Raw genomic sequence first — 23,502 nt, forward strand, 5'->3', positions numbered from 1 at the left:
TCCATCTGTCTGGCCTGGGCAGGCCTTGGCAACAAGAAGAGTGCAGAAAGAAAAGGGAATAAGAGGATGATACTTTGCAAAAACTGTTTCATAACCACAGAGGGGCCACTGTCCTCTTTGCCTCTTCCTAGGCAATTGCAGCGAGGTTATTTACTTCAGCCCCTAAATGATCGTTTCCACTATTACTGTCAAAAAGAGCAGCTGCAGGAGGAAGATGAAACGTACCCTAAAACAAGGAGTGCGGTAAAGACATTGTAATGAGAAAATATGAATCTAATTTATATGGCTAGAGAAGCAACTTTTGAACTAGAAAATATCTGAGACAGCCTAGCAAGATGTTAGCTGTGTGTCTGGAATATTTTGTGGGACCAGATCCCCGTGCTGCACAGCTGGTGCTCTCTCACCAGGAAGGCCAGTGAGCAAGTGGGTCCTGGTGTCTGAATAAATCTTTCTCTGTAAGATGGAACATCTACATCTGTGGTGGGAAAACTCTGGAATAAGCCACACAAGAGCTGACTGTTCAGCAGATGCATGGAGAAGTCTCCAAAGCCAGCAGCATTCTAGTGTTCATACCGCAAAATTCATACACGTAATCTCTCTTTTTTTTTTTCCCCCCAGAAGAAATACAATGTAATTCACCTGATTTTTGTGTTAAAAAGCTGAATGTTAAGACTCCTTCCTGTCAAGTGATTGTTTGTCTTGCACTGTTTCAGTACTTAAATGCCATCATTTTTCCTGTTTCCCCCTCCAAATCCCTTTCTTTTAGAGAAGAAATGTTCACCCACAGCCTGAGAAAGCTGCGAGAGCAGATTGTTAAAGCCAATTTGTATGTGAGAGAAGCCAATTTTATCGGAGAGGAACTGGACAAGAGGACGGAGTATAAAGTTACCCTCCAGATCCCAGCTTCAAGCCTTAATGCTAACAGTAAGGTAAGGTAGCCCTAATGGAACTAAAGCCTTGTTCAGTGAGTTTGCCCCTCAGCGTTCTTATTTGTTGTATTCTGACTTTAACGGCCTAGATAGTTTGCCATTCCATTCTATATATATTATATTATATATTCTATTAAATATGGCTCTGTTAGCACATGCTACATCCTTATCTTATTTTGTTACCATGAAAATCTTACAATGTGCTAGCTTACTGATAAATGTTTTGGTGCGAGACCTTTCTGCTGGTGTTGTAGTTCACACTTGCTTCTGTTGCAGATAGATAAAATCCGCGCGGGTTAGGTAAGTTTTCTTTCAAGTGTTTCCAATCACCTTGTGGACACTTGGCTTTCCATTGTCCTGGTGAGCTGAGAAAACGCTGCCCGTCCCCATTGTGCAGGGAGGATTTGGATGACTTTTGTTTCAGGCATCTTAGAAATTTTGGAAGGAGGGAACTGAATCCAGACTTCCACGCCTCAGAATGGCTACCTAAGCTGGTATTAGTTCTGTTCTTGAGGTCAGCTCCATATTTGGTGATACTCAGGCCGTCGTTAGTACAGTTAGATGTATTTTATTCCAGGATTAGAATTTTTATCAGTTGCTTTAGAAGTTTCTCTCATCTGCTTGTTTTTCCTGCAGTCTCCTGGCACATCTAGAAGGGGGATGGTGAAGAGGGTTAAGCGCCTGCACTAGTTGAAAGTTGCAGACAGTAGTAACCTTAGCTGGAGCTCCAGGCCTGCTTTAACTTGAGGATATTTGTGAAATGCTTAAATGTTCCTATTTCTAACACTTACGCAAGGTGAAAATCCACGGAAACTAGTGCCCGTAGCTGTGATTAGACTTCGCAGTTAAACTGAACACAAATACGCTGTGACAGCCGAACTCAGAGTCTGTCACGCTTGAATTTGGTTGCTCAAGCTAGAATAAAAAAGGAGCAAAATCCAGACTTTTCCCAAAGATGTCTCAGTTTTGTTTGGTTTTAAACTAGTTTTTGGTTGTTGTGACATGAATTCCTTGTTGGTATCTCTTTAATTGTTTCACAGAGAGGCGCAATTCTCAGTGAACCTGCTATTCAGGTGAGAAGGAAAGGGAAAGGCAAACAGATCTGGTCACTGGAAAAGCTGGAGAATCGATTGGTAGATATGAGGGATCTTTACCAGGAGTGGAAAGACTGTGAGGAAGACAACCCAGTAAGTAAAAATTACTCCGGTGTTGTGCTGATAGAATTACATCCCTCTTAAATTTTTTGTTTAAAGCAGATGTGAGAAAACCTTCTGGTTTGGGAAGGAGAAGAGGGGAGGGGGGGAGGTAAAGAGATAAGTTTTCCTGAGCTTTTGCTTTTCTTAGTACTGAAGCGATCTTCAGTGAATATTCAGGGAATACTGAAGCATTTCGTTAACCCTTATCTTGTCACTTTGATGCTTGTTTGCATGCATAGTTTGGCGATAGAACCAAAGCAGTTAGTAAACACAACAGCAGCTGACGTTCAGGCTTCTCTGAATCTGCCAACGTTAAGGAGAACTTGCTGAGCACCGGCCTTGTACCCGGTCCGCAATAAAATTCAAGTTGCCATTCTTCTTGTGATCTAATCTGACCTCTTGCTTGAGTCCATTTTCCTTTCAGTAGGCTGGTTGTGCAACGCTTTGAAAACCCTTTCGTGAAAAGTTTGTTTTTCTTACATTTTTACGACTTTGATTGAAGGTGATGAGAGCTTACTTCAGACGCGCTGATCCGTTCTACGATGAGCAGGAAAACCACAGCCTTATCGGAGTAGCCAATGTTTTTCTTGAGTGCCTGTTCTATGATGTGAAGCTACAATATGCTGTTCCAATCATCAATCAGAAGGGAGAGGTTCGTCATTCTTCTATAATCTCTCCTTACTCAACTGTTTAATTACAGCCTGTGGACCTTATTACCAGTATATAGTAGATATTTTCCAGTTTCATGTACACAAGCTCTTTGCTAACAATTTGAAATTATGCAAATCCTGTAATACCTTACTGGAGTTGTTTAGACAGCTCTGAAGCCCAGCGTAGTGATTGGGAAAGGAGAAAGCTTTGTGAGCACCTTTTTGAGTGAAGCGGCCCAAAATAACTACTTAGTAAAACGAGTATGAGCTATAGCTCCTCTGGCTTTCACTGACTACCATCAAGAATGGGCTCTTAAATATATAGCGTGAGAACAACTCCAAAGGCAGCTAGAGCACACCAGGCAACATTCCCTGTGCTCTGCATCACATCTGCGCTCCTCGGACTCTCAGAGACTGGTGCGAAGGTGGGTGAGATTGCAGTATGCTGTTCCCAGAGTCACTCTAGTGGCTCATTTCTTTATGTTTTTACAAGAAAGGCTCTTTGATTCTTGCTCCAAAGAATTCTGCATCTGGTAGCGCAAAACAATACACAGGAATAAAATGCTGTCTGTCTGCTTACAGACTGGAAACAGCAGTAGTCATAGTTACCTGAAAAGGGATGAACCTGCCACTGTTTTCTGGCACACAAGTAATTCCTGTTCCTTTCTTATCAGGTATCAGGTCGTCTCCACGTTGAAGTTGTTCGAGTGAGCGGAGAGATAGACGACAGGTTGGTTGGAGGCGAGGATAGTCCAGACTATTCAAATGAAAATGACACTCAGGAGAGAAAACTTGTCTGCAGGGTGAGTTCCAGAAAGATCCCAACCTCTGAGCAAAGTTCTCTCTTTCCGTCCCAAGTTTTAAAATAAAGCCATCCCTGGTGCGCTGGCTTCTGGGTGTTAGATGTCTCTTTGTAACCTCGTGTGCCATGTTCGCGTCCAGTATTCAGTTACCGAGGCAGAGTCCTGTTTTTGAACTCATTGATTGACTACATGAAACTGTGTTGATGTTTCAGGATTTTTAAAAAAAACAAAACAACCAAACATATAATTTAGCTGTATCCTAATCATTCAGTTGTATATACAGAGTTTAATACTTTTCCTGTATTTGTTTTCATGGTCTTGTGTAATGACCTGGCGCCCAGTGTTTGTCTTGAAGGGCTGCTCTCTGGTCTTTTCTCACAATATTTTGTTTCTTGAGTGGCTAAAGTAATACAAGAGAACTAGATGGGTTTTGCTTCTTTCTATCTCCGTGATTTATTTTTTTTAAGTCTGCAGGGTGTTTATTAAACTATATTTATTTGTCTATGCATACAGTCTTAGCCCAGACAGTTTATTGTAGTCTTGGAAGACACTGAAGACCTGTGCACTGGGATCGAGCTACAATATCTAATTCGAAAGGAGCTACAGAATCTGATAAACTCCCGTTGTTCTGTGAATCATTCTCTCTCAGTATTTCTCTCTCTAAATATTCAATATTTTGTGAAATACATGCAGTTGTGTTTATTATTGTTAATAATGAAAAGAAAGTTAGTGATAACGATTTACTAGCAGTTCTGTGTTTGCAGTAAAATACAAGGTAGGCCAAGCTAGAGATAAGATAAGAAAAGAGGGAGGCAAAAAGCACTAGAGGGAGTGGAACCCCAGTTTTCTGGCTTCTGGACAATACGAACAATTTGGGGGCAATCATACTCCTTTTTGCTTTTTATCCTGTCCCATAAAGCCCCATGTGCTTGCAACAGCAGTAGGGCATTGTGGCAGGAAACATTCTCCTGAGGATCTTGAGTGGTGCCTTACCATAGGAATCTAACTCATCAGAACTTAATTTGACAAATGGCAAATAGAAGTTTATTAAATTATATGGTTAATACGATGGCTTTGTTTCAGTCAGAAGGTGTAGTCAAAACATTTTCCATCTATTTGGCCTTGATTTTGAAAAAGAGAGGATTGGCTACTTTTGTATTGTATTTTTCTAGCAGCAAAGGACAAGTAGTATCTTCAGACAAGGATTTTGCAGAAGCAAGGAGCCAGTTTTTATAGAAGCGTGAAATTTTTATTGTATTCCTCTTCAGTTATGAAGGTGTTGTTGCATCTCGCCATTAAAAGTTAACAAAATGTTTTGGTGTGTTTGTAAATTCACACCTTCAGCTTTCGCTCCCGAGAAATATGTGCCTGGTGACATCTAGTGGCGACGTCCAGCTGATGCTGTCTCCAATCTATAGCAATGCAGAAATTTGTATTCTGTAAAGTTTTTTGCTTGGCTTCTTTCTTTTTTTGTTATCCTGTGCAGTGGAAGAGAATGAAATAACATTGTTCTAGCAGAAGATTTTTTTTTTTAATTCTATGCCTAATGAATAAGTGCTTTTTCTGTGTCTCTCATCTCTTTTTCTAGATTAAAATACTTCAGGCTACAGGTTTGCCACAGCACCTCTCCAACTTTGTGTTCTGCAAATACACGTTCTGGGATCAACTGGAGCCAGTTATTGTTGCACCTGAGGTGGATCCTTCCTTGTCTTCCATCAGCAAGGAGCCACGGTGCATGGTTGTCTTCGATCACTGCAATGTAAATTTTTTTTCTGTTTTGTTAATGAAACTGTAGGCCGAGAAAGCAGGTTTATGCGTCTGCAACAGTTGCCCTTTTGCTCTCATTATTGTACTTTGCGAGGCTGATAGCCTGATTCCGTTTTTTAGTAAGAAGTTGAAACATCTTCAAAGTCCATCTAAGTTTGATTATACTACACGATACAAAAATCACAGAAGGTGAAGGAGTCGATTAATAAAGGAAAGGAATCTGTTCAGCAGAGAGACTTATTTTGGAGTTTACCCACAGTAAAAGTGCTGCTGAGTGTGAATGGAAGAGTGATATTCGTCTGGGTACATTTGACTGCCCGTATCTGAGCTGATCACTCTACACTCTGATGGAGTGGAGAGAAAAAGTCCCAGTCCTGGGACATGATGCCTGTTATCAGGCAAATGTAGATGTTGAAATTAGGTCGTGTATCTTAGAACGGACTGTCTCTTCCTATTGACTTTCAAGCAACTGTCTGAGCGAAGGAGTCTTTAATAGAGACATCCAAAGTCAGCTTAGATGAATGCCAGCCAATCACCCGAGTTCTCATCTTGTTCTTTCTATCATTTGTCATTACACTGAGCAATTTCTTCCACTTACCATTTGTAAAATAGATACAATACCTTCTGATGAGTTTTGATTTTTCTGATTCTGAACATTAGAACATACGATTTTTAATTTTTTTTGAACCATCGGGTCGGGACTTGGAACGGCATGCAGTCATTTTTAGCTCTTTATAAACTTTAATCTTCAGCTAATCGTGTATCTTTGCCTTACCTCCTGATTTTACAAGCTGAGGTTACAGTTCTTCTTTTCCTCTATATTGTTTCTTGGGGACCAGGGTGACTTTACTACTTGCTTATATGAAAGTCACGGCAGTAAATCTCTAAGTCTTAAGTCGTTGTGTAGCCACAGTCATCAACCGATTTGTCACTTACATACAGGAAGTTTCTGTAAACATTTCCGAAGACTTCATGGAACATCTTTATGATGGTGCTTTGGCGATTGAAGTATATGGGCACAAGCAGAGTGGTGACCGCAAAAATCCAGCCCTGTGGGATTTGGGAATAATTCAAGCCAAAACACGCAGCCTTCGAGACAGGTAAATACGGAAAATAGATCTTTGGTTTCAAATTTTGGAAAATCACTGTCTGACGTGCCCAATTTTGAAGCAGGTTTGGGATAAATAGTAAAATTTTGAACTGAAGACAACTGAACATGTGTTTGAAACTGAATCTATTAAACTATTAAAATGGACTCTGTCTATTGGAAAAACACTATGCGATGTGTCAATAGGCTTTAAAAAAGGGAAAGAGGAGAAATGCCCATCTCTGTTTCAAAATAAAAGTGGTAGAACTTGAAAGACTTTGAAGTCCCTTTTATTTAGGCAAACTCGAGTGCGTAAGTAGTGTTTTACAAACGAGCAAGCTGATGATTTTCCTTTAGATTTTTGTGCTAGTCTGGGCCAGAAAGAGCTATCCAGTCTAAAACAGTAAGGTGGTTGTTCTGACCGTACGCTGATTTATTTATTTAAGGTCTGACTCCAGTTCATTCTTGGCCATGAAATGCCGTCACTATAATGCTTCCACTGGAAGAGCTATATTGCTAATTACTTCGACTGGAGTAAATATGCAACAGCGTGGTAATTTAGACTGAAGGGGGTTGCTCTTTTGCTTGCAGCTGCTTGTTGGCCCCAAAGTAAACTCAGGAGCATCTTCTTAAATGTAAGGTCGTTTGCACCTCCAATTCAAGGCTCTGCACCTTGTTTTAGTGGCAGTTATTTCTCATTTTACCTCCAGCCTAAGCTTGTGATGAGCATGTTAAGCTATATATAGGGAAGTTTAAAAGAAAAGTCAGGAAAATGTGACAAAGAGGAGATGGAAACAGGAAAATAGTGAGTTACATCTGGCAGCTGAGTAGTAAGTACCTCCTTCCTTTTTAATTTTGAGGTGCTGCAAAAGTGGCCATTTCTTGTGTAAGGTCTTAGAAGAACTGGGGAGAAGGCAGTAGTATGATGACGTTCAGGGAAGTGCCCTGAATCTCGAAAGCTTATGAGGCAAAGTCGTATTTCATTCTGCTGTCTTCTGTACAAATCTCATTGCACCGACAACACCTGGCTTCTGGGGCAGTAGTTGAGACCGGAGCTTAAATGTTAGAATCTAGTGGAATTGGTTTTCATATTGGAATAAAGAAAAGGCTTAGTTCTGATGTTTGACTGAAATAGCTGTCAGTAAAATTTACAGGCACTGCACAACTAGTAACGCGGTATAGTCACACGTGGCGCACCTGTTGAAGTGTTCATTTGCTTCTTCAGTCTGCAGTCTGAGCTAGTGCTTTGGGTTTTCTTCCTTTTGGGGGGAAAAAAACAAAAAAGGGAAAAGACAAAAAAGATGTTTTTGACGTGTTTTGCAGGTGGAGTGAAGTAACCCGAAAAGTGGAACTCTGGGTTCAAATTCTAGAGCTGAATGAGAATGGGGAATACTGCCCAGTTGAGGTGACTCCTGCCAAGGACGTGTGCACGGGGGGCATCTTCCAGCTCAGACAGGTAAGGTGGCACGTGCAGGGTTTCAGCTGGGAGAAGAGCCTGTGGAAAGCTAAGAAGCTTCTGTTTTGTATGGTAAAGGGATGGTGTCCAAGGAACTGTCAAGCTTAGACACAAAATATGATCTTGCGTAAAGCAGACATAAAGCGGAAGAACGTGGAGTCCCTCTGTGTTTTGTGACGCTGCCAGCGTGCAGAAGCTGGGATGTAAAGGTGATCAAAGCTCACCTGTAATCTCTGTCCTCTGTTCTTTTCCCTGCGCTGTGATAGCGCCTGGTAGAAAGGACATCAGTCTCGACTGAAATTAATTATTTTTTAAAGAGGTCCAGAGTTCCCCTTTATGTGATCCTTCCAGCCAGCCACTCCTTTGTTCTTTGAGTTCTACACGCATTAAATTGTTAATGCTTAACGGAGTAGTTAACATTTTTAAATGATAAGCTATTGCTCAGAGAACACTAGGAATTAGTAGAAGTTAGATACAGGCTGCATCTCTGAACTCCCCAACTCCTTTGATTTTTTTTTTTTTAATTTTTTTTATTATTATTTACTTATTTTTTCCCTACGGGTTTTACTGAAGAACAGTTACTTTGCTGCATTGATCACATCCGTGGGTATGAATGTTCAGTCAAGGAGACCAGAGTCAAGAAAAGTTCACTGAAATTCCAGTAGCTCGTCAAATTAGACTATTTTCTTTCCTCTTTTGTAGGTGGGGAAGAGATCCTATTTTTCGCCTTCAGAAGTATTAAAAATAAAATCCTATAAGTGTATGTTTTGAAAACCCTCCAGAAAAGTAAACTGGGGAGTTGCTAAATGCTGAACTTTTTTTTCTGTAAATACGTAAATCCTTGCAACAGAAGGGGTGGCTGAGACTGCAGTACTCACCACTTTGTTCTTCACAAAATAAACACACACCGTTGCTTTCCAGTGACAGCCAGTAGAGGTCTCTCTGTCACTAAGCTTTCAGCATTTTACAGTCTTTTTTTTTTTTTTTTCTCCAAGTATTTCAAATTGTTCTGTTGGGCAGGGGCAATCTCGACGAATTCAGGTTGAAGTGAGATCTGTGCAGGAATCTGGGACCTTGCCACTGATGGAGGAATCAATATTATCTATCGGCATTGGCTGTGTTCAAATAAAACAAGTCAAGTCACAAAAAGTACCTGAAAATTATCAGGTAAGGGTCGGAATATTTCTTGTCAGCTGTGGCTACTTCCAAGACATGTAAAAGCATAAAGTGATGTCCTAAGTTTGTTGCAGTTGGAGGCAACTCTGTTCATTTCAAGTTTTAGTTTGTTTTGGGGGGATATTTTTTGAACCTACTTCTTAAATGTATAAAGTAATGTCAAGAAGAAGCGTCAGAATTACTTTGGTGGTGGTTTTAGCAATTATTCAAGATAGTTATATTTTTCAGAAAGTGTTGTGGAACATCTTCCTCTTATTCAAAAAACATTTTCTATGGAAAAAATAATATTTGTAAGATTACCTTCTGTCTCTCTTCTGGTTTGGGGTTTGTTTTTTTTCCTATCCTTAAAAGCAGCACAGCCTTAACGCACCATTCAAAGAAGAAAAGAAAATGCCAAAGTTTCTAAAATTTGAGTCTCTCCGGTAGATTTCACTTCAAATATTAGATACGGGAGAAATTTTAAGGAAGTAGCCAAACTGAAATAAATCAATGGAACATATATTCAGATAGTGTTGAGTTACAAGTGTTAGAATTATATGAGTTGTTGGCCCATAGTATGTGTGGGCCAGTTATTTGACAACTTCAGAAGTGCTGCATCTCATCTTAAAGTGCAAGTAATATAGATCTATCTTTAGGGATTGTCTTTCTGAGATGCTTCTATCACTTTCCAGTGCAGTTTGACTTCCCCCCCCGCCAACAGCTAAATTAAAATTCAGTCACTCCTCTGCGTTAGCAAGCCAAAATCTGGTGCAACAGAACGAGCAAGTCTCTCGACTTCCTTGATTAGCTGCCCTGCTTGAGACAAGGCCAACTAAATGTCAAGTAGTTTTTGGGACATCTCCCAGCTTTCCATAATGTTTATCCTGTTGACAGAGTATGATTCAATGTGTGTCTGCCTCCCTTTTTTTGCTTAATCAGTATTGTTTTTCCCTTTGTGCGGTCTGAAGCAGTTGGGTTGTGTGTTGTCTCCTAACCTCAGCGATCCCTTGCCCCTCGTGTCAGGAGCACAGAAAGGGGAATTTTTTCCACCTTTGCAGAGATGTCACTTTTCCGCAGCATCCAAGGTGGATTATTGCTTTTATTCCCCATTATGCTACTGGTAGTGACTGTGCCTGCGAGCTGTCTAGAATGATAGAATCTTCGTGGTTGGAAAGGACCTTTGAGATCATCGAGTCCAACCATACACACACCAAAAAAACCCCTACAGTCTCTGTCACTAGAGCATGCCCTGAAGTGCCACATCTAGACGTTTCTTAAATACCTCCAGGGATGGTGACTCGACCACCTCCCTGGGCAGGCTGTTCCAGTGCCTGACCACTCTTTCAGTAAAGGAATTCCTCCTAATGTCTAACCTAAACCTCCCCTGCCGCAGCTTCAGACCATTTCCTCTGGTCCTGTCATTATTCCCCTGGGAGAAGAGGCCAACACCCACCTCTCTGCACCCTCCTTTCAGGGAGTTGTAGAGGGCAATGAGGTCTCCCCTCAGCCTCCTCTTCTCCAAGCTAAACATGCCCAGCTCCCTCAGCCTCTCCTCACATGCCCTGGTCTCCAGACCCCTCACCAGCCTGGTAGCTCTCCTCTGGACACGCTCCAGCACCTCAATGTCCCTCTTGTACAGAGGGACCCAGACCTGAACACAGCACTTGAGGTGAGGCCTCACCAGTGCCGAGTACAGAGGCACCATCACTTCCCTGCTCCTGCTGGCCACGCTGTTCCTGATACAAGCCAGAATGCTGTTGGCCTTCTTGGCCACCTGGGCACACTGCTGGCTCGTGTGAAGCTGGCCGTCCACCAGCACCCCCAGGTCCTTTTCTGCCGGGCAGCTTTCCAGCCACTCTGCCCCAAGCCTGTAGCGCTGCTTGGGGTTGTTGTGACCGAAATGCAGGACCCGGCACTTGGCCTTAAGTCTACCTGCCCTTCATCACAGCAGCCCCCGATACCCACGTCCTGTAGCACAAGTAAACTTTTGTTTCTGTCCTTCTCCTGCACGGAGCGAGTTTCATAAGTGACTCTTCTCTCCTGAGACAGAATGATCGATTCTTGCAAACTTTATGTGAAAGCTGTTACACACCCACAACATACACATGCCCCGTTCAGCCTGTTTCATAAGGGAATAACTCCCAGGTGGGCGTTTGGTTTGTCTCACCCTGTCTCTTCCTCAGGGAATTTCTCATCTGTTGACCAATTTCAGCCATACCTGACAGAGCTGGCAATCCCCAAAATCCAGTGTTCTCTCAAGGAGAAAGATTTAAGCTCCACTTGAGAGAGAGACTAGTGGGTTGTGTCTGACGCTGATAACCCACGTGGGTAAGGGCTATTGAAAACCATGTTTTATTAGTCCTTACAATAGCTTCCTGACTTGAACACCTGGATTTTTAGTCCCCTTGATCGCATTTCTCTGTCTCAAGTAAATCACTGTCAGTGGAATGTGAAAGATTTTCTAAAGACGTTGAACTTCTCTATGGCTTTTTAATTTTAGCTTAGCTAAGTTTTCTGCTTTCATTTTGAAGATACAAAAGTAGACTCCAGTGGCTTGTTATTACTTAAATAGGTAAGTGGTAACTCGGTGAGGGCTGGAGGCCTCATTGCTTTTCCATTCACTGTGCAGGAGTGGCAGCTCCGCTTCTGCTCCTTGTAAGTGGCTCTGCTTGTGATGCCTGTCGCGAATGAAAGGTGGTGTCTCCCAGCAGAAACTAACGGAATTTGAAAGGTCAAAGGTCTGCATCGCAACTCCTGGTGTGGGAGACAGAGTTATTCTAACTCCCCAACTGTTGGCCTAGGTGGTTATGGTTTTTCTCCTCTAAATGCTCCAGCAAGCTTACCTCGGATCCTTTATGCCAGACTTTGATTTTTCAGCGCTTGCTGTAACATTCCTACTTCACTCTTACAGGTAAAACAGCACATTTTTCTTTACTGCCCAGGATCAAAGCGTTTCAAGTTGTTTCACTATAACTCCTCTCTCTTTCCTAGGGCAATTTAAGTATTCCACTTGCTTCCAATTATAAAGACTTCTCGTAGCTGTGTTTCTGTGAAATTTTTCCATGATAATTCTTGGATTGTTCTAGTTTGTGTCTATATGAGCTGATAGCAGCAAATCTTGGGGATGTCAGTGTGTTTTAATTCTACGATGATACCGTTGCTAAGCTCAGACTTTTATGTAAGGCTGCTAATATTGCTTAAAATAGCTACATCTGTTGCATTCAGTGTGTTTCCTGCTATGAAAAAAAATTAATTACGTGTGTTTGCATGTTTTGGCCTAGGAAGAAGAGGATGAAATGGACAGTTATCAGGTAAAAATTTTGAATTCTCTCTTTTTACAAACTCAGATGTTTTCAGATTGAAACATATTAGAGGAGGAACAGCACGTTATATTTGCTGTACTGGTTGGATAGATAGAAAGCCTGACTTCTGAAGAGACTAAAAGCTTAAGAATCGCATAGATTGTTATGCTACAAAGCCATACGGTGAAGTGGAGAGGCGGAAGGCAAAGAACAAGGTGCCTCAATGTGTATTTTCAAACAAGATCCAATCGTTTTTCGTCTTTGGTGTTTTGGGGGAAGGAATCTTCCTTCTTGCCCAACTATGGCAAAATTGAGATTGTCCTCATTAGAAACAAGAGTAGGCATGGCAGTGTTGAAGGTACAGTCAAAATACTTGCTTCATGCCATTCCATATTACAAATGTGCTATGCTTGTGGGAGCTGGAGTACCCTGCAGAGTGATCGACCCTTGGGCAAGCAAAGGGGATTCTCTTCCTGGAGCCCTAAGACAGTGTGTGGCAGTGATAAAACTACTGAAATCAGCACACTGTTTTTTTAAAAATGGACGTAACGTCACAGTAACGTGAGCCTCAAAGGGGAGCTGATGAAGTACAATATCTGTGATATGTTTTTCATCATCTTCTTGAATACCTTTAACAAAAGCACATCGTCGTCATTATAGATCTCAACTTTTTTATAATGTGAGCAACCAAAGATTTAGGTTTAATGCTCTCTGGCAGATTCCGGCATACTTGTTAGGGCTCTGCGGGTCAGCAGTGCAACTGTGGTTTATAGTCTTGCATCCACCCATTTTTCTTGACAAAGTATTTGTTATAGTTTTATGTGGAATGAATCTGAGCTGCCGTTGCCATCGAAGAGGCTTGCCTGAAGGCATCCCAGAGCTGATAGCTCATCGTTGTGGCACCCAACATGCTGCGTGTAAAGTATCGTTCATCATTTCTGAGCATTTCTACACCAGAGACAAACGGTGTAGAATGTTCTTAAGGATACTGAAGTGGTTTTTTTGAAGGGACACGAGCACTTAAGAAAAAGTATTTTTAAAGGCTCAGTTGCGCATTCCGTAACTGGGGACAGTGGCACGATGCGGAGTGGGGATGGATTCCTAATAGGAGGCTGCAAAACACAGCGTGTGAGTGGTGTGGCATGGATAAGGACTGGGGTTTCCACCTTTGCCACAAGGTCGTGGTTAGTGAGTTTTAGGGTAGTTCAGGGGCAAAGAAGATCTATAAAGTGAAGTTTGTTCAGCTGGGTGGTACAGAATAACAACTAGAAGAAAGGCTAAGAGAACTGGGGTTGGTTTGCCTCGAGAAGAAAAGGCTCGGGTGGGATGTTGTCAATGTGTGTAAATGGGAAGGGGTAAAGAAAACAGAGCCAGGCTCTTCTCAGTGGTATCCAGTGAACGGACAAGAGGCAATGAGTCTCCACTTTGCATAAGAAACCTTTTTTTTTTCTTCTTTTTTTTTTCTTTTTTGTGGAGTTTCCATTCTTGGAGATAGTCCAATCCCAACTGGACATAGCCCTGAGCAAGCTGCCGTGGTTGACCCTGCTTTTGGGCACAGAGCAGGGTGGGACTCTACAATCTCTGGAGGTCCCTTCTAACCTCAGCTCTTCTGAGTTTCTGTTTAAGTCGTCCTGACAAGAGCGAAGTGATTTTTTTGGAGGTCTGCTCTGTCTGTCTTATCTGCTTCTTGGGCACAGGATGAGCAGAAGGGTTGAGGAAATGTGTAAGTCACAAATAGGAAACCTTGGCTTTCCTGGATCGATATTTAACATGACTGCTTTCCTCTTTACAGGATAGGGATTTGGAGAGGCTCCGTCGGAAGTGGCTGTGTGCCTTAACGAAGCGTCAGGAGTATCTTGATCAGCAATTGCAAAAATTGGTTGGGAAGCCTGGTAAGCAAAATACTATTAAAGGTAACAATAGAGATAGCTTGAGACACATGCGCACACGCTTCTTATCTTAATGTATTGTAAAATTTAGACAGGAAGTTAATGGAGAGTTGACTCTTGGAGCTCACCAGTAATTTGCTTTCAGTGAAAATAAAGTTAGAGAAGCCTATATAAAATTGTTCACCATTCTTGTGTACGGTGTGTTTCTTCTTTGTGCGCTGAATTTCTGAGTCGAGTGGGTTTTACTCTATTATGCATGGTATAAGATCATCCACGCGTGATAAAGGCAGTGAGTAAGAAATGCTTTCCGTTGTCCTGACTGACATCCTGCTTCCCCAGATAAAACAGAAGATGATGCAGATCGGGAGGCACAGCTTTTAGAGATGAGGCTAACGCTCACTGAAGAAAGGAATGCCGTCATGGTTCCTTCTGCTGGCAGTGGCATCCCTGGAGCTCCAGCGGAGTGGTAGGAACATACATTGCCATACGCAAGAACGAATGTAAAAATGATGCATGGCCTGTTCCTGGCTTGGATTGTTGCCATTTTTTTGCTTTCCTTATTCTGCCCTCTGTACACTGTATGAGCAAAGTCGTTACAATTAGGCCTCTTGCTAAAATTATTTTATTAGGCTGTGTATCTGAAATTCAGAAATGCTATTTAGTAAACGATGCTATTATTGATCAGAGTGTAATTATGACCTTCTCAAAAAACGGAATCAATATTTATTACCACTGCACTTACCATTTAAAAAAATTAGCTAATATGTTAATTACCTAGTTCATTCACTTAAAAGGCTGCTCCGTCATAATAAAACTGCATCTACAGGAGCATTTTGTTGTGCTCCTGGTTTGAGCGCAAAGTCTGTTTAGTCAGCAAGTGTTACGTGTAATTTTCTAAACATTAAAAATAGTAGACTACGCTAGACTGAGATGGCCGTCCTGTAGCCGCTGGGAGTAACAACTGCAGATAAGGAAGCAAAGTTGTTTCACTTCAAACCTCTTGCCTTCAGTCGCTTTCAACTGTCTGAATTTTTTTTCTGAGCAAACCTCTAGCAGTATTTATGGATAGAATTGAGTGTCGTGGAGTTTTGAGCTGAAGTTTGTTAAAGCCAGTACTTCTGAAACACAAAAATGGCGAATGCTTGTTGGAAACACGGCAACTTGCCCGTCAAAGTGTTTGGCTAGGTTTGAAACCAGTGGAGCTGCAGGAAACTTACTTGAGGAAGAACCTGGTTTGAACACGTTTGCACCAGAGGAAATGTTTAGTGTGATTAAGGCACCTATAGATCATGTAAGACTCCAGCCTGCTCTTGTTCGCCGTGAAGTTCAAGTCCAAGTTCGTCATGAGATGGCCACAGCCCTCTTTCACAGCTAAGATCGCAACAAGGAGTCTCGAAGTCTTTTGTGCTTCTTGTTACATTTTTAGTACCTTATTAATGTTGTGTAGCCGCGGAATATTCCTTTTTAAAACCAAAACACCACCTGTGTTACCCCTTCCATGGTATGAAAGATGCCTTAAATGGGAGCTTTGACTCTTAAATACGTGTGTTTTGTAAGCAAGAGTAATAACTGTGTAGTGTGGCAGCATGAATGTTAGTTTAAAAACTTTGACACCGGATTTTGTGATTCTCACTCTGCTGCCTTCGCTGCCATCACTAATGCAGAGGGGTTTGCATTTAATAAATGTGGGTGTCAGAGTAAATAAACTTAATTTTGCTATTAGCATTTCAGAGGGAGAAAACATTTCTGAAAGCGGAGGTCAAAGAATGTAATAATTTTAAGAGAGCTGGTATAAAAGAAAGGCCAATTTAGTTGAACCTCTCCGATTCTGCAACAGTAAATTAAAATGAAGCTGTTTGCCAAGGTTATCAGTGGTCTGGCTTAAAATCGCAGTTGTACTGAATGTGATGTACTGCGGGCTTGTGTCGCAAGGTACGTGTGCTGGGTAAATGGGCCGTACTTTAAATGCCGCCATTGTCCCTGTCTTGCTTTTTAGGACTCCTGTGCCTGGTATGGAAACGCACATTCCTGTTATTTTCCTTGACTTGAATGGTAAGTGGTTCTTAAAATGACAGAGTACATTGAAACAAACTTTGTACAAGCGATGACATTATAGAATTTAAGCGAGCTAATATAATGAAGAAATGGCCCGGAATGGCAGGTGGATTAATTGGAGAGTGCACATTTTTCACTTAAACGTATTGTTTAACGTTTCAAAACGCACAGCATTATATATGGAAGGAGCCATAGGTTTTACTAATCCCATAAGTAAAATAAGTAAAAATAAAAATAAGTAAAATAGAAATAGTAAAATGAGTGCACCTAAGGGAGTGAACAGCAAAAGCCAGCGTAAAGAAAAAATTGTTGTTGGGAATTTTTTTCAGAAGTCTCACAAGGATATAGCACTGATTTATATCCTCTAATTTCTTTACCGGTGAGTTAGAAGAAAATGTGAAGTCACTGGTAATAACGTCTTGTCCTAGCGGCCAGCCCAGCCTAAACCACAACACGTCTGAATATCAAAAAAACCTGGCATGATAAGCTCAAGTTAGTTTTACAGAGTGTGATTCTGTGTGTTTCTGTAAACAACGTATGTTTCAGTGCATCCCAACACAAGATCCAGTTTGAACAATGTATTTGGCTTCAATTTCCCATCTTTGGTAGAAGAATCTGACAAGAAAGAGGGAAACCCCAGAGTAGTCCAGGGAGCCAACGGTGCCTAATGAGTTCAACAAGTCCTTGTTAAGATGTTTAAAAGAGGGTTAACACTTGGATTAGAAGCATCAGGTGAGAGTGGTGACATTCTGCCGGCTGTGAGGAGGTCTTTGCTGCAATGCTGTTTACATTGATGGTTTGCTCACCTCCCAAAGCACGTTGGTGCATCAAATGGCCTCAGAGGGGGGCAGGTTAATAATTCATTCATGGTGAGGGACTCGAGCCAGAACGGGTTGAGCTTCTTCTCAAAATCCAGATTAAGGATTCGTTTAATCATGATCTAAAAGTACTGTATTTTCACTTGCTCAACCAACAGCTTATCTTCATTTTTAAAAAAGCAGAACACCTAACTAGTGCCAAATGAGCGATGTGCTCAGTATGGTCGAGCAGTAGAGCTGAAAACATACCTGTGGGCAAGGAAGGGGGTGTTTTCTACTGGCGGAGATTCCCTGCACAATAGAGGACTTTATACGGCACACTTGAGTCTGTGTCCCCAAACCTTGGTGCACGCTTTCTGTATAAAATTGGGATTCTTTTTGAAGTGGAACAATGCGGGGAGCTTTTCTTTTGTAGGTAGAGTGTAGGTAGCCAAGCCGGGAAGTTAGTGACGAAAATGTAAATTCAGGACTTGGTGGATGTTTTGCTTTGTGTCTCCTCACCTTCTGCATTCCCTTTTGTTTCTAGCTGATGACTTCAGTTCCCAAGATAACCTCGATGACCCAGAAGCGGGTGGATGGGACGCTACTCTTGTTGCAGAAGAGGAGGAGGAGTTCTTTGAACTGCAGATTGTGAAGCATCACGATAGTGAGGTAAGCAGAGATGGAGACCAGTATGTCGTTTAGGCGTCTTAATTGTTCTCTTTATATAGGCAGATGTGAAAATAATGCGTCAAAGACAGCATACGAAGGATACAACGCTTGTTTCTTATATGACTGACTTTGTGTTTTCAAGGAATATTGCTAGGAGTATAACCGCGATTTGAAAAATAATAAAACTCAAGGATCTTCCTTCATCTAAATCCAGGCATTACAAAAGCTGGAGATTCTGAGTTCATGTTTAAAAAAAAAACCAAAACCAAAAAAAAACCCCTGAGCAAATTAAAGGTCGGAAGCCCCCAGCTGAAAAACCAAACAATCGTAACTGTTGGTACGATTAACATATTTACCTCTGCATCGTTACGTTCCTTATACTCCATTTTGCCACATAGCTCATAGTTTTACAGCTTTACAATTGTTGGTTGATAATTTTTGCTATTAAGTTTAGAATCTCTGATTTATTTTTTTTTACCTTGAAATTTTGCTCCTTACTCTGAAACTTACTTATATTTTTAGAGGAGCTTTACTCCTGATGGTTTGGGTAGATTTTTTTTGTTCCATTTTGTTTTTGAAGCCTGGAAAGATGGCTACCAGGCAGTTTTTCTTATGGCTTGAAGATAAACCCTTTAAATCTTCTGTAATACTTATATTTTAACAATTAAAAAGATAAATTCCATCTTTTGCTGTATTGCTAGAAATGTTTCACCAAAGTTATTTCTCAAATACAGACGGGAGAGTTTCTGGGGTGTGATGGAAGATTTTCACTGCAATCTCTGTTGCTCTCTGGTTTAGCTTAATAAATTAGGCCAAATAATCCTGTGGTTCTGCATATTTTATGATTTATTTGCAATGATCCTGGGTATTCGAAGATCTTTTTTTTTCAAGAGGAAATGTTCCAGAGTTCGAGCAAGTTGGCATTTTTAATCCCAACGTCTTCATTTGGCAAACTAATCTTGATTTTTAAATGGCCTCTTCTGAAGTGCAGGAATTTTTCTTCGTAGGGAGTGAAATGGAGAAGCTGACTCTCAAAATTTATGTATTATGTATTTTTGTTAATTATGCTTAATTAATTACAGTTAATTATACACCTAATTATGCTTATTAGAGGATACATTTTTTTCCTTTGCAGGTGAAAGCAGAAGCCTCATGGGATTCCACAGTCCACGACTGTATCCAGCTCAGTAAAGGAACCGCAGCAGACGAAAGAGTTTACCTTATTGTGAGAGCCACCGTCCAGCTCAGCCATCCCGCAGAAATGCAATTAGTGTTACGCAAGCGCATTTGTGTTAATGTGTACGGCAGACAGGTATATCTTCTGTAATCCTTCATGCTTTCACTCTGCCCCATGTCTGTCACTGCTTGAAGAGGGGACGGCTCTGATTTGTGCAATACGAACTATGACTATTTTCTTGTATCTACCTTTCTCTCTCCCTTAACAAGGCCAAGTGCAAGGTCCTGCACCTGGGCTGGGGCAATCCCCAGCACAAATTCAGGCTGGGAGGAGAATGGCTGGAGAGCAGCCCCGAGGAGAAGGACTTGGGGGTGCTGGTGGGTGAGAAGCTCCACAGGAGCCGGCACCGTGCGCTGGCAGCCCAGAACCCCCCCGCAGCCTGGGCTGCATCCCCAGCAGCGTGGGCAGCAGGGCGAGGGGGGGATTCTGCCCCTCTGCTGCGCTCGGGGGAGACCCCCCTGCAGTGCTGCCTCCAGCGCTGGGGCCTCGGCACAGGAGAGACACGGAGCTGTTGGAGCGGGGCCAGAGGAGGCCCCGGAGATGCTGGGAGGGCTGGAGCCCCTCTGCTGGGAGGACAGGCTGAGAGAGCTGGGGGGGTTCAGCCTGGAGAAGAGAAGGCTCCGCGGAGACCTTCCAGCCCCTGCCAGTCCCTCAAGGGGCTCCAGGAAAGCTGGGGAGGGACTCTGGAGCAGGGAGGGGAGCCATGGGACGAGGGGGAAGGGTTTTACACTGGAAGAGGGGAGATTGAGATGAGATATTGGGAAGAAATTCTTTGGTGTGAGGGGGGTGAGCCCCTGGCCCAGGTTGCCCAGAGAAGCTGTGGCTGCCCCATCCCTGGAGGGGTTCAAGGCCAGGTTGGCCGGGGCTTGGAGCAACCTGGGCTGGTGGGAGGTGTCCCTGCCCAGGGCAGGGGGTGGAACTAGATGATCTTTAAGGTCCCTTCCAACCCAAAGCATTCTGTGATTCTATGAATTGGCATGCATCGAGACTTTAAGGTGCCAAGTAATTTTCATAGTATCTTATATATTGTGGATGGTAATACAGCTTTTTTTAAAAGGCTCAGTGACATCTCTGAGAGATTCATAGAATCATAGAAATCAGTATTATTTGTATTAACTGCTAAGCGCTTTATCCCCAATCACAGGAAAAGCTAGAAAGAGAAACTTGTGTGTTTCCCTACTCTTACAGTGTGTTCACACGTTACTGCTAGCCATTTCTATTCATGCATACAGATATTTAGAGATAAATTAGCGATAGTTGGAGCCGAGGTCCCCTTTTGTAATTTGTTAAAGTTAATCACTCTTGGTCTTTTATGTTTTCCAGTTGGCTTGTGCTCGTACAATAATGTGCAGGTGAGAGCAGGAAGTTTGATAAATGGAAAGGAGAAGGTTGTCATTTCATTTGCAGCATCGTGTCCTGAAAAACATTTAATTCTTGAGGAAGATGGTGAGGAAGAGTTTGTTCAGCATTGCCTCGGAATCCAGCTTCCCCGAGCAGTGATAATGACAAAGCAGAAAGCCTGAATTGTTATTCTGTTTGCGCATCTGTAGTTAAAATCTGAAGCAAGAGCCGAAGAGGTGTGGTCACACCCAGAAACCCTGTAGCCAACTCTAAACTGCTTTTAGTGCTAGGAACAGAAGAACTACAGTTCTCGGTGCTTCCATCAGGCAAAAGCTTTTTCTCAGGAAGGGAACAGTGAATTTTTTGTCGTGTAGACTGGAAGAGTGTATTCAATAGATAAATTGAGCGTGCCAATAATTACAGTTGTGTTAAGTCTTCATCAGTTCTGTTTTCTGCAGATTTAGTGAATGATGTTTTTTGCTTTTATTTGACACGGAAGCTTTGGCTTTCTTGCTAGGTTTCTAAAAATCCTCGTCAATAACCTTTCCCGGGTGTTCGTCTCAGCAGCATCTTTGAATGACTCATCTCTGCATTAATTCAACAGTCCGGTTCTTAACCCCGCAAGGCGCCAAGTCAGCATAAACAATGACCATGCCCCCTTAAATCATTCTTCATAACGATCTCTTTGGTCAAGAATTTAATGCCTGTACTTGTCAATATTCAAGACAAGTCACCTAGGGCTCTAGCAAAAAAAAAAAAAAAAAAAAAAAAACGAAAACCCACCTCTAGAACTAGCAAATGCTTTGCGTGCTGGTTAAGTGGTCACCTTGCAATGAAGTTAATCCTTTTTCTGTATCCAAAATACAGATAAGCAAATGATTTCTCTCCAAGTTAAAATCTTTGACTCTTACGTATTTATTGCCTAGTCTTTAGGGTTTGGATTTCTTTCATTGTAAACTATATTTACTTCAGTTGAAATATGTTAAACCATGTTTTCCTTAAAGCAAGAAATATTTTCCTCTGATGTCTTTTTGTTTTTTTTTTTTTGCCTCCCCCCAGGGTTTTGCACAGAGTTTCCTCCGAAGAATGTCTCACCGAAGTTCTATTCCTGGCTGTGGTATCACTTTTGAGATAGTCTCAAATATTCCAGAGGTGAATATGAAATCAGAGTATCTGAAATTGGCTAAGAGCCTCTAACTTTCTGATTTTTCCCTTATTTTGAGCATGCTGGCTCTTGCCTCTGCAAGCATAAACTATGGCTCTTATAGAAGATTAAGCATATTCCTTTACATGCTGTGACTTCGCAGCAACCGATGTCTTATCAGTGTCACTGTGTGTTTTGTTGAGTGAGCATCTATTTTCTCAGGTCCTTGAAGAAACGTTTTAAAGAGAGAGAAAAAGGGGAGTAAAGATGGGTAGGTGAAGTGCCTTACGTAGGGAGCATGAGAATATGTGAAAAATAAAAAATACGGATTTTCTAAGTAATGTCTTTATGCAACTCTTGATTCCTGAGCGTGTTCTCAGTTAGATGCTAATCCTTTCCTTCCAAACAGATGCTCTATCAGAGCACTTGTAAAAACATTAACACATGAAGAGCCAGAAGTCTGATTGCTGCCTGACTCTGCTTTTATGTTCTGCTGTATTTAGCACGCTCTGTTGAAACATTTAAAACGCTGCTCTGGTTTTTTTCTTGCAAGTCACTTGAAATTTTATTTTCCTCGCAGGATAGGTAACACCCCAAATGTGTTGGAGCACTTTTTAATTACGAAATATCTGAGTGCAGCCTTTTTGCTAATCAATGGCAATGTCTCACTGTGGACTCTCAAAAACAAAATCCAAAAGAACAATAACCCACGTGCAGCTTGAGATGTCTGTGACGGTGGTGGGAGCACCCATGCAGTTGGCATGGCACGAGTTCCTTCAATGTAACGAGGCTTATATTCAGAGGTGTCCAACGAGACGTCTGAATCTGCCCCTGGGCTTGAGGGAAAACAACCTTGAATCTTCCCTGCTTGTTTTAAAAATGCATTCTCTTCAGGACTGATGTGGGAGATTTTGTTGTATTTTAAAAGGACGTCATTTCTTTTTGTCTTCCTAGGATGCCCAAGGAGTTGAAGAGCGGGAGGCACTAGCCAGAATGGCAGCAAACGTTGAAGATGCAGCTTCGGCTGACTCTGAAGCTTATATTGAGAAGTACTTGCGGAGTGTGATGGCTGTGGAGAACATCCTCACCTTGGATCGTCTGCGCCAGGTCTGTTTTTAAGGCAGTGGCAGAGAGCAGAGAATGTGCTTACTGAGAACCGTGTATGGCAATGTAAATGTTCTCAGAAGCGCGTACAATGGCTAAGAGACCTAAACCACCACTTTGGGGCACACCTCAGCCTTACAAAGTGTGCCTGTGGCAAACATCCAAAGAAGCAAATGTAGCTCTCTTTGAAGAGATGTTCTCCCTCACCCACCTGCGATGGGGATGGATGGGACTGGGAGCTTTATATTAAATGCACTATTGTGGAATCGTAGAATTGCCTGGGTTGGAAGGGACCTTTCAGATCATCGAGTCCAACCATCAGCCTAACTCTAACAAAACCCATCACTAAACCAGCTCTAAGCACTACGTCTGCCCGTCTTTTAAATACCTCCAGGGATGGTGCCTCACCCACTGCCCTGTGCAGCCTGTTCCAATGCTTGATAACCCTTTTCAGTGTAAAATTTTTTCCTAATATCCAACCTAAACCTCCCCTGGCGCAACTTGAGGCCATTTCTTCTTGTCCTAGAGGACAAACCTCCCTGTTATGGGATGTTTGGTTAGTTTGTAAGACTTTGCATTGCTAATTATGGTTCAGAACAAGTAGTTGGCGTGGCATTAGCTTTTGCTTCGGCTTTAGTAATAGTTTCCGAAGTTGCTAGGAGAATTCTTGTCATTTTGCCCATATTCTACCTTGAAGTAACCAAACCCGTTCTGTCAATAAATAAGGCATTGATTGGGTTAATCTTAAGTACTGTAACTTGATATGTTTACCAGGAGAAAGAAAAGAGAGAAAAACATTTATTGAAATTTGTTCTTCTGGATATAAATTATGCAAGCACAAAAGAAAGTTATGCAAAACAAGCTTGAGTCTGTGCCTGCCCACTATAAATTAATGGGGAAATGTGATGCACTCTAAGT

General features: G+C 42.0%; 1 protein-coding gene across 4 annotated transcripts in view; it reads left to right on the forward strand.

The window, feature by feature from the left end:
* Nucleotides 1-23,502, forward strand: part of KIF13B (kinesin family member 13B) — a 137,701-nt gene that overhangs the window by 86,203 nt on the left and 27,996 nt on the right. For all 4 annotated transcript variants that reach the window (XM_074582117.1, XM_074582120.1, XM_074582118.1 and 1 more), the window contains 16 exons: nucleotides 767-929; nucleotides 1,970-2,116; nucleotides 2,628-2,777; nucleotides 3,450-3,578; nucleotides 5,167-5,337; nucleotides 6,288-6,445; nucleotides 7,756-7,888; nucleotides 8,909-9,055; nucleotides 12,325-12,354; nucleotides 14,138-14,237; nucleotides 14,574-14,700; nucleotides 16,231-16,286; nucleotides 17,634-17,758; nucleotides 18,894-19,070; nucleotides 21,396-21,488; nucleotides 22,435-22,587. In XM_074582117.1, coding sequence (XP_074438218.1) covers nucleotides 767-929; nucleotides 1,970-2,116; nucleotides 2,628-2,777; nucleotides 3,450-3,578; nucleotides 5,167-5,337; nucleotides 6,288-6,445; nucleotides 7,756-7,888; nucleotides 8,909-9,055; nucleotides 12,325-12,354; nucleotides 14,138-14,237; nucleotides 14,574-14,700; nucleotides 16,231-16,286; nucleotides 17,634-17,758; nucleotides 18,894-19,070; nucleotides 21,396-21,488; nucleotides 22,435-22,587 — 2,059 coding nt within the window. The remainder of the gene's footprint in view (nucleotides 1-766; nucleotides 930-1,969; nucleotides 2,117-2,627; nucleotides 2,778-3,449; nucleotides 3,579-5,166; nucleotides 5,338-6,287; nucleotides 6,446-7,755; nucleotides 7,889-8,908; nucleotides 9,056-12,324; nucleotides 12,355-14,137; nucleotides 14,238-14,573; nucleotides 14,701-16,230; nucleotides 16,287-17,633; nucleotides 17,759-18,893; nucleotides 19,071-21,395; nucleotides 21,489-22,434; nucleotides 22,588-23,502) is intronic.

Source organism: Larus michahellis, chromosome 3 (genome assembly GCF_964199755.1).
Source record: "Larus michahellis chromosome 3, bLarMic1.1, whole genome shotgun sequence".
Lineage (NCBI taxonomy): Eukaryota > Metazoa > Chordata > Aves > Charadriiformes > Laridae > Larus > Larus michahellis.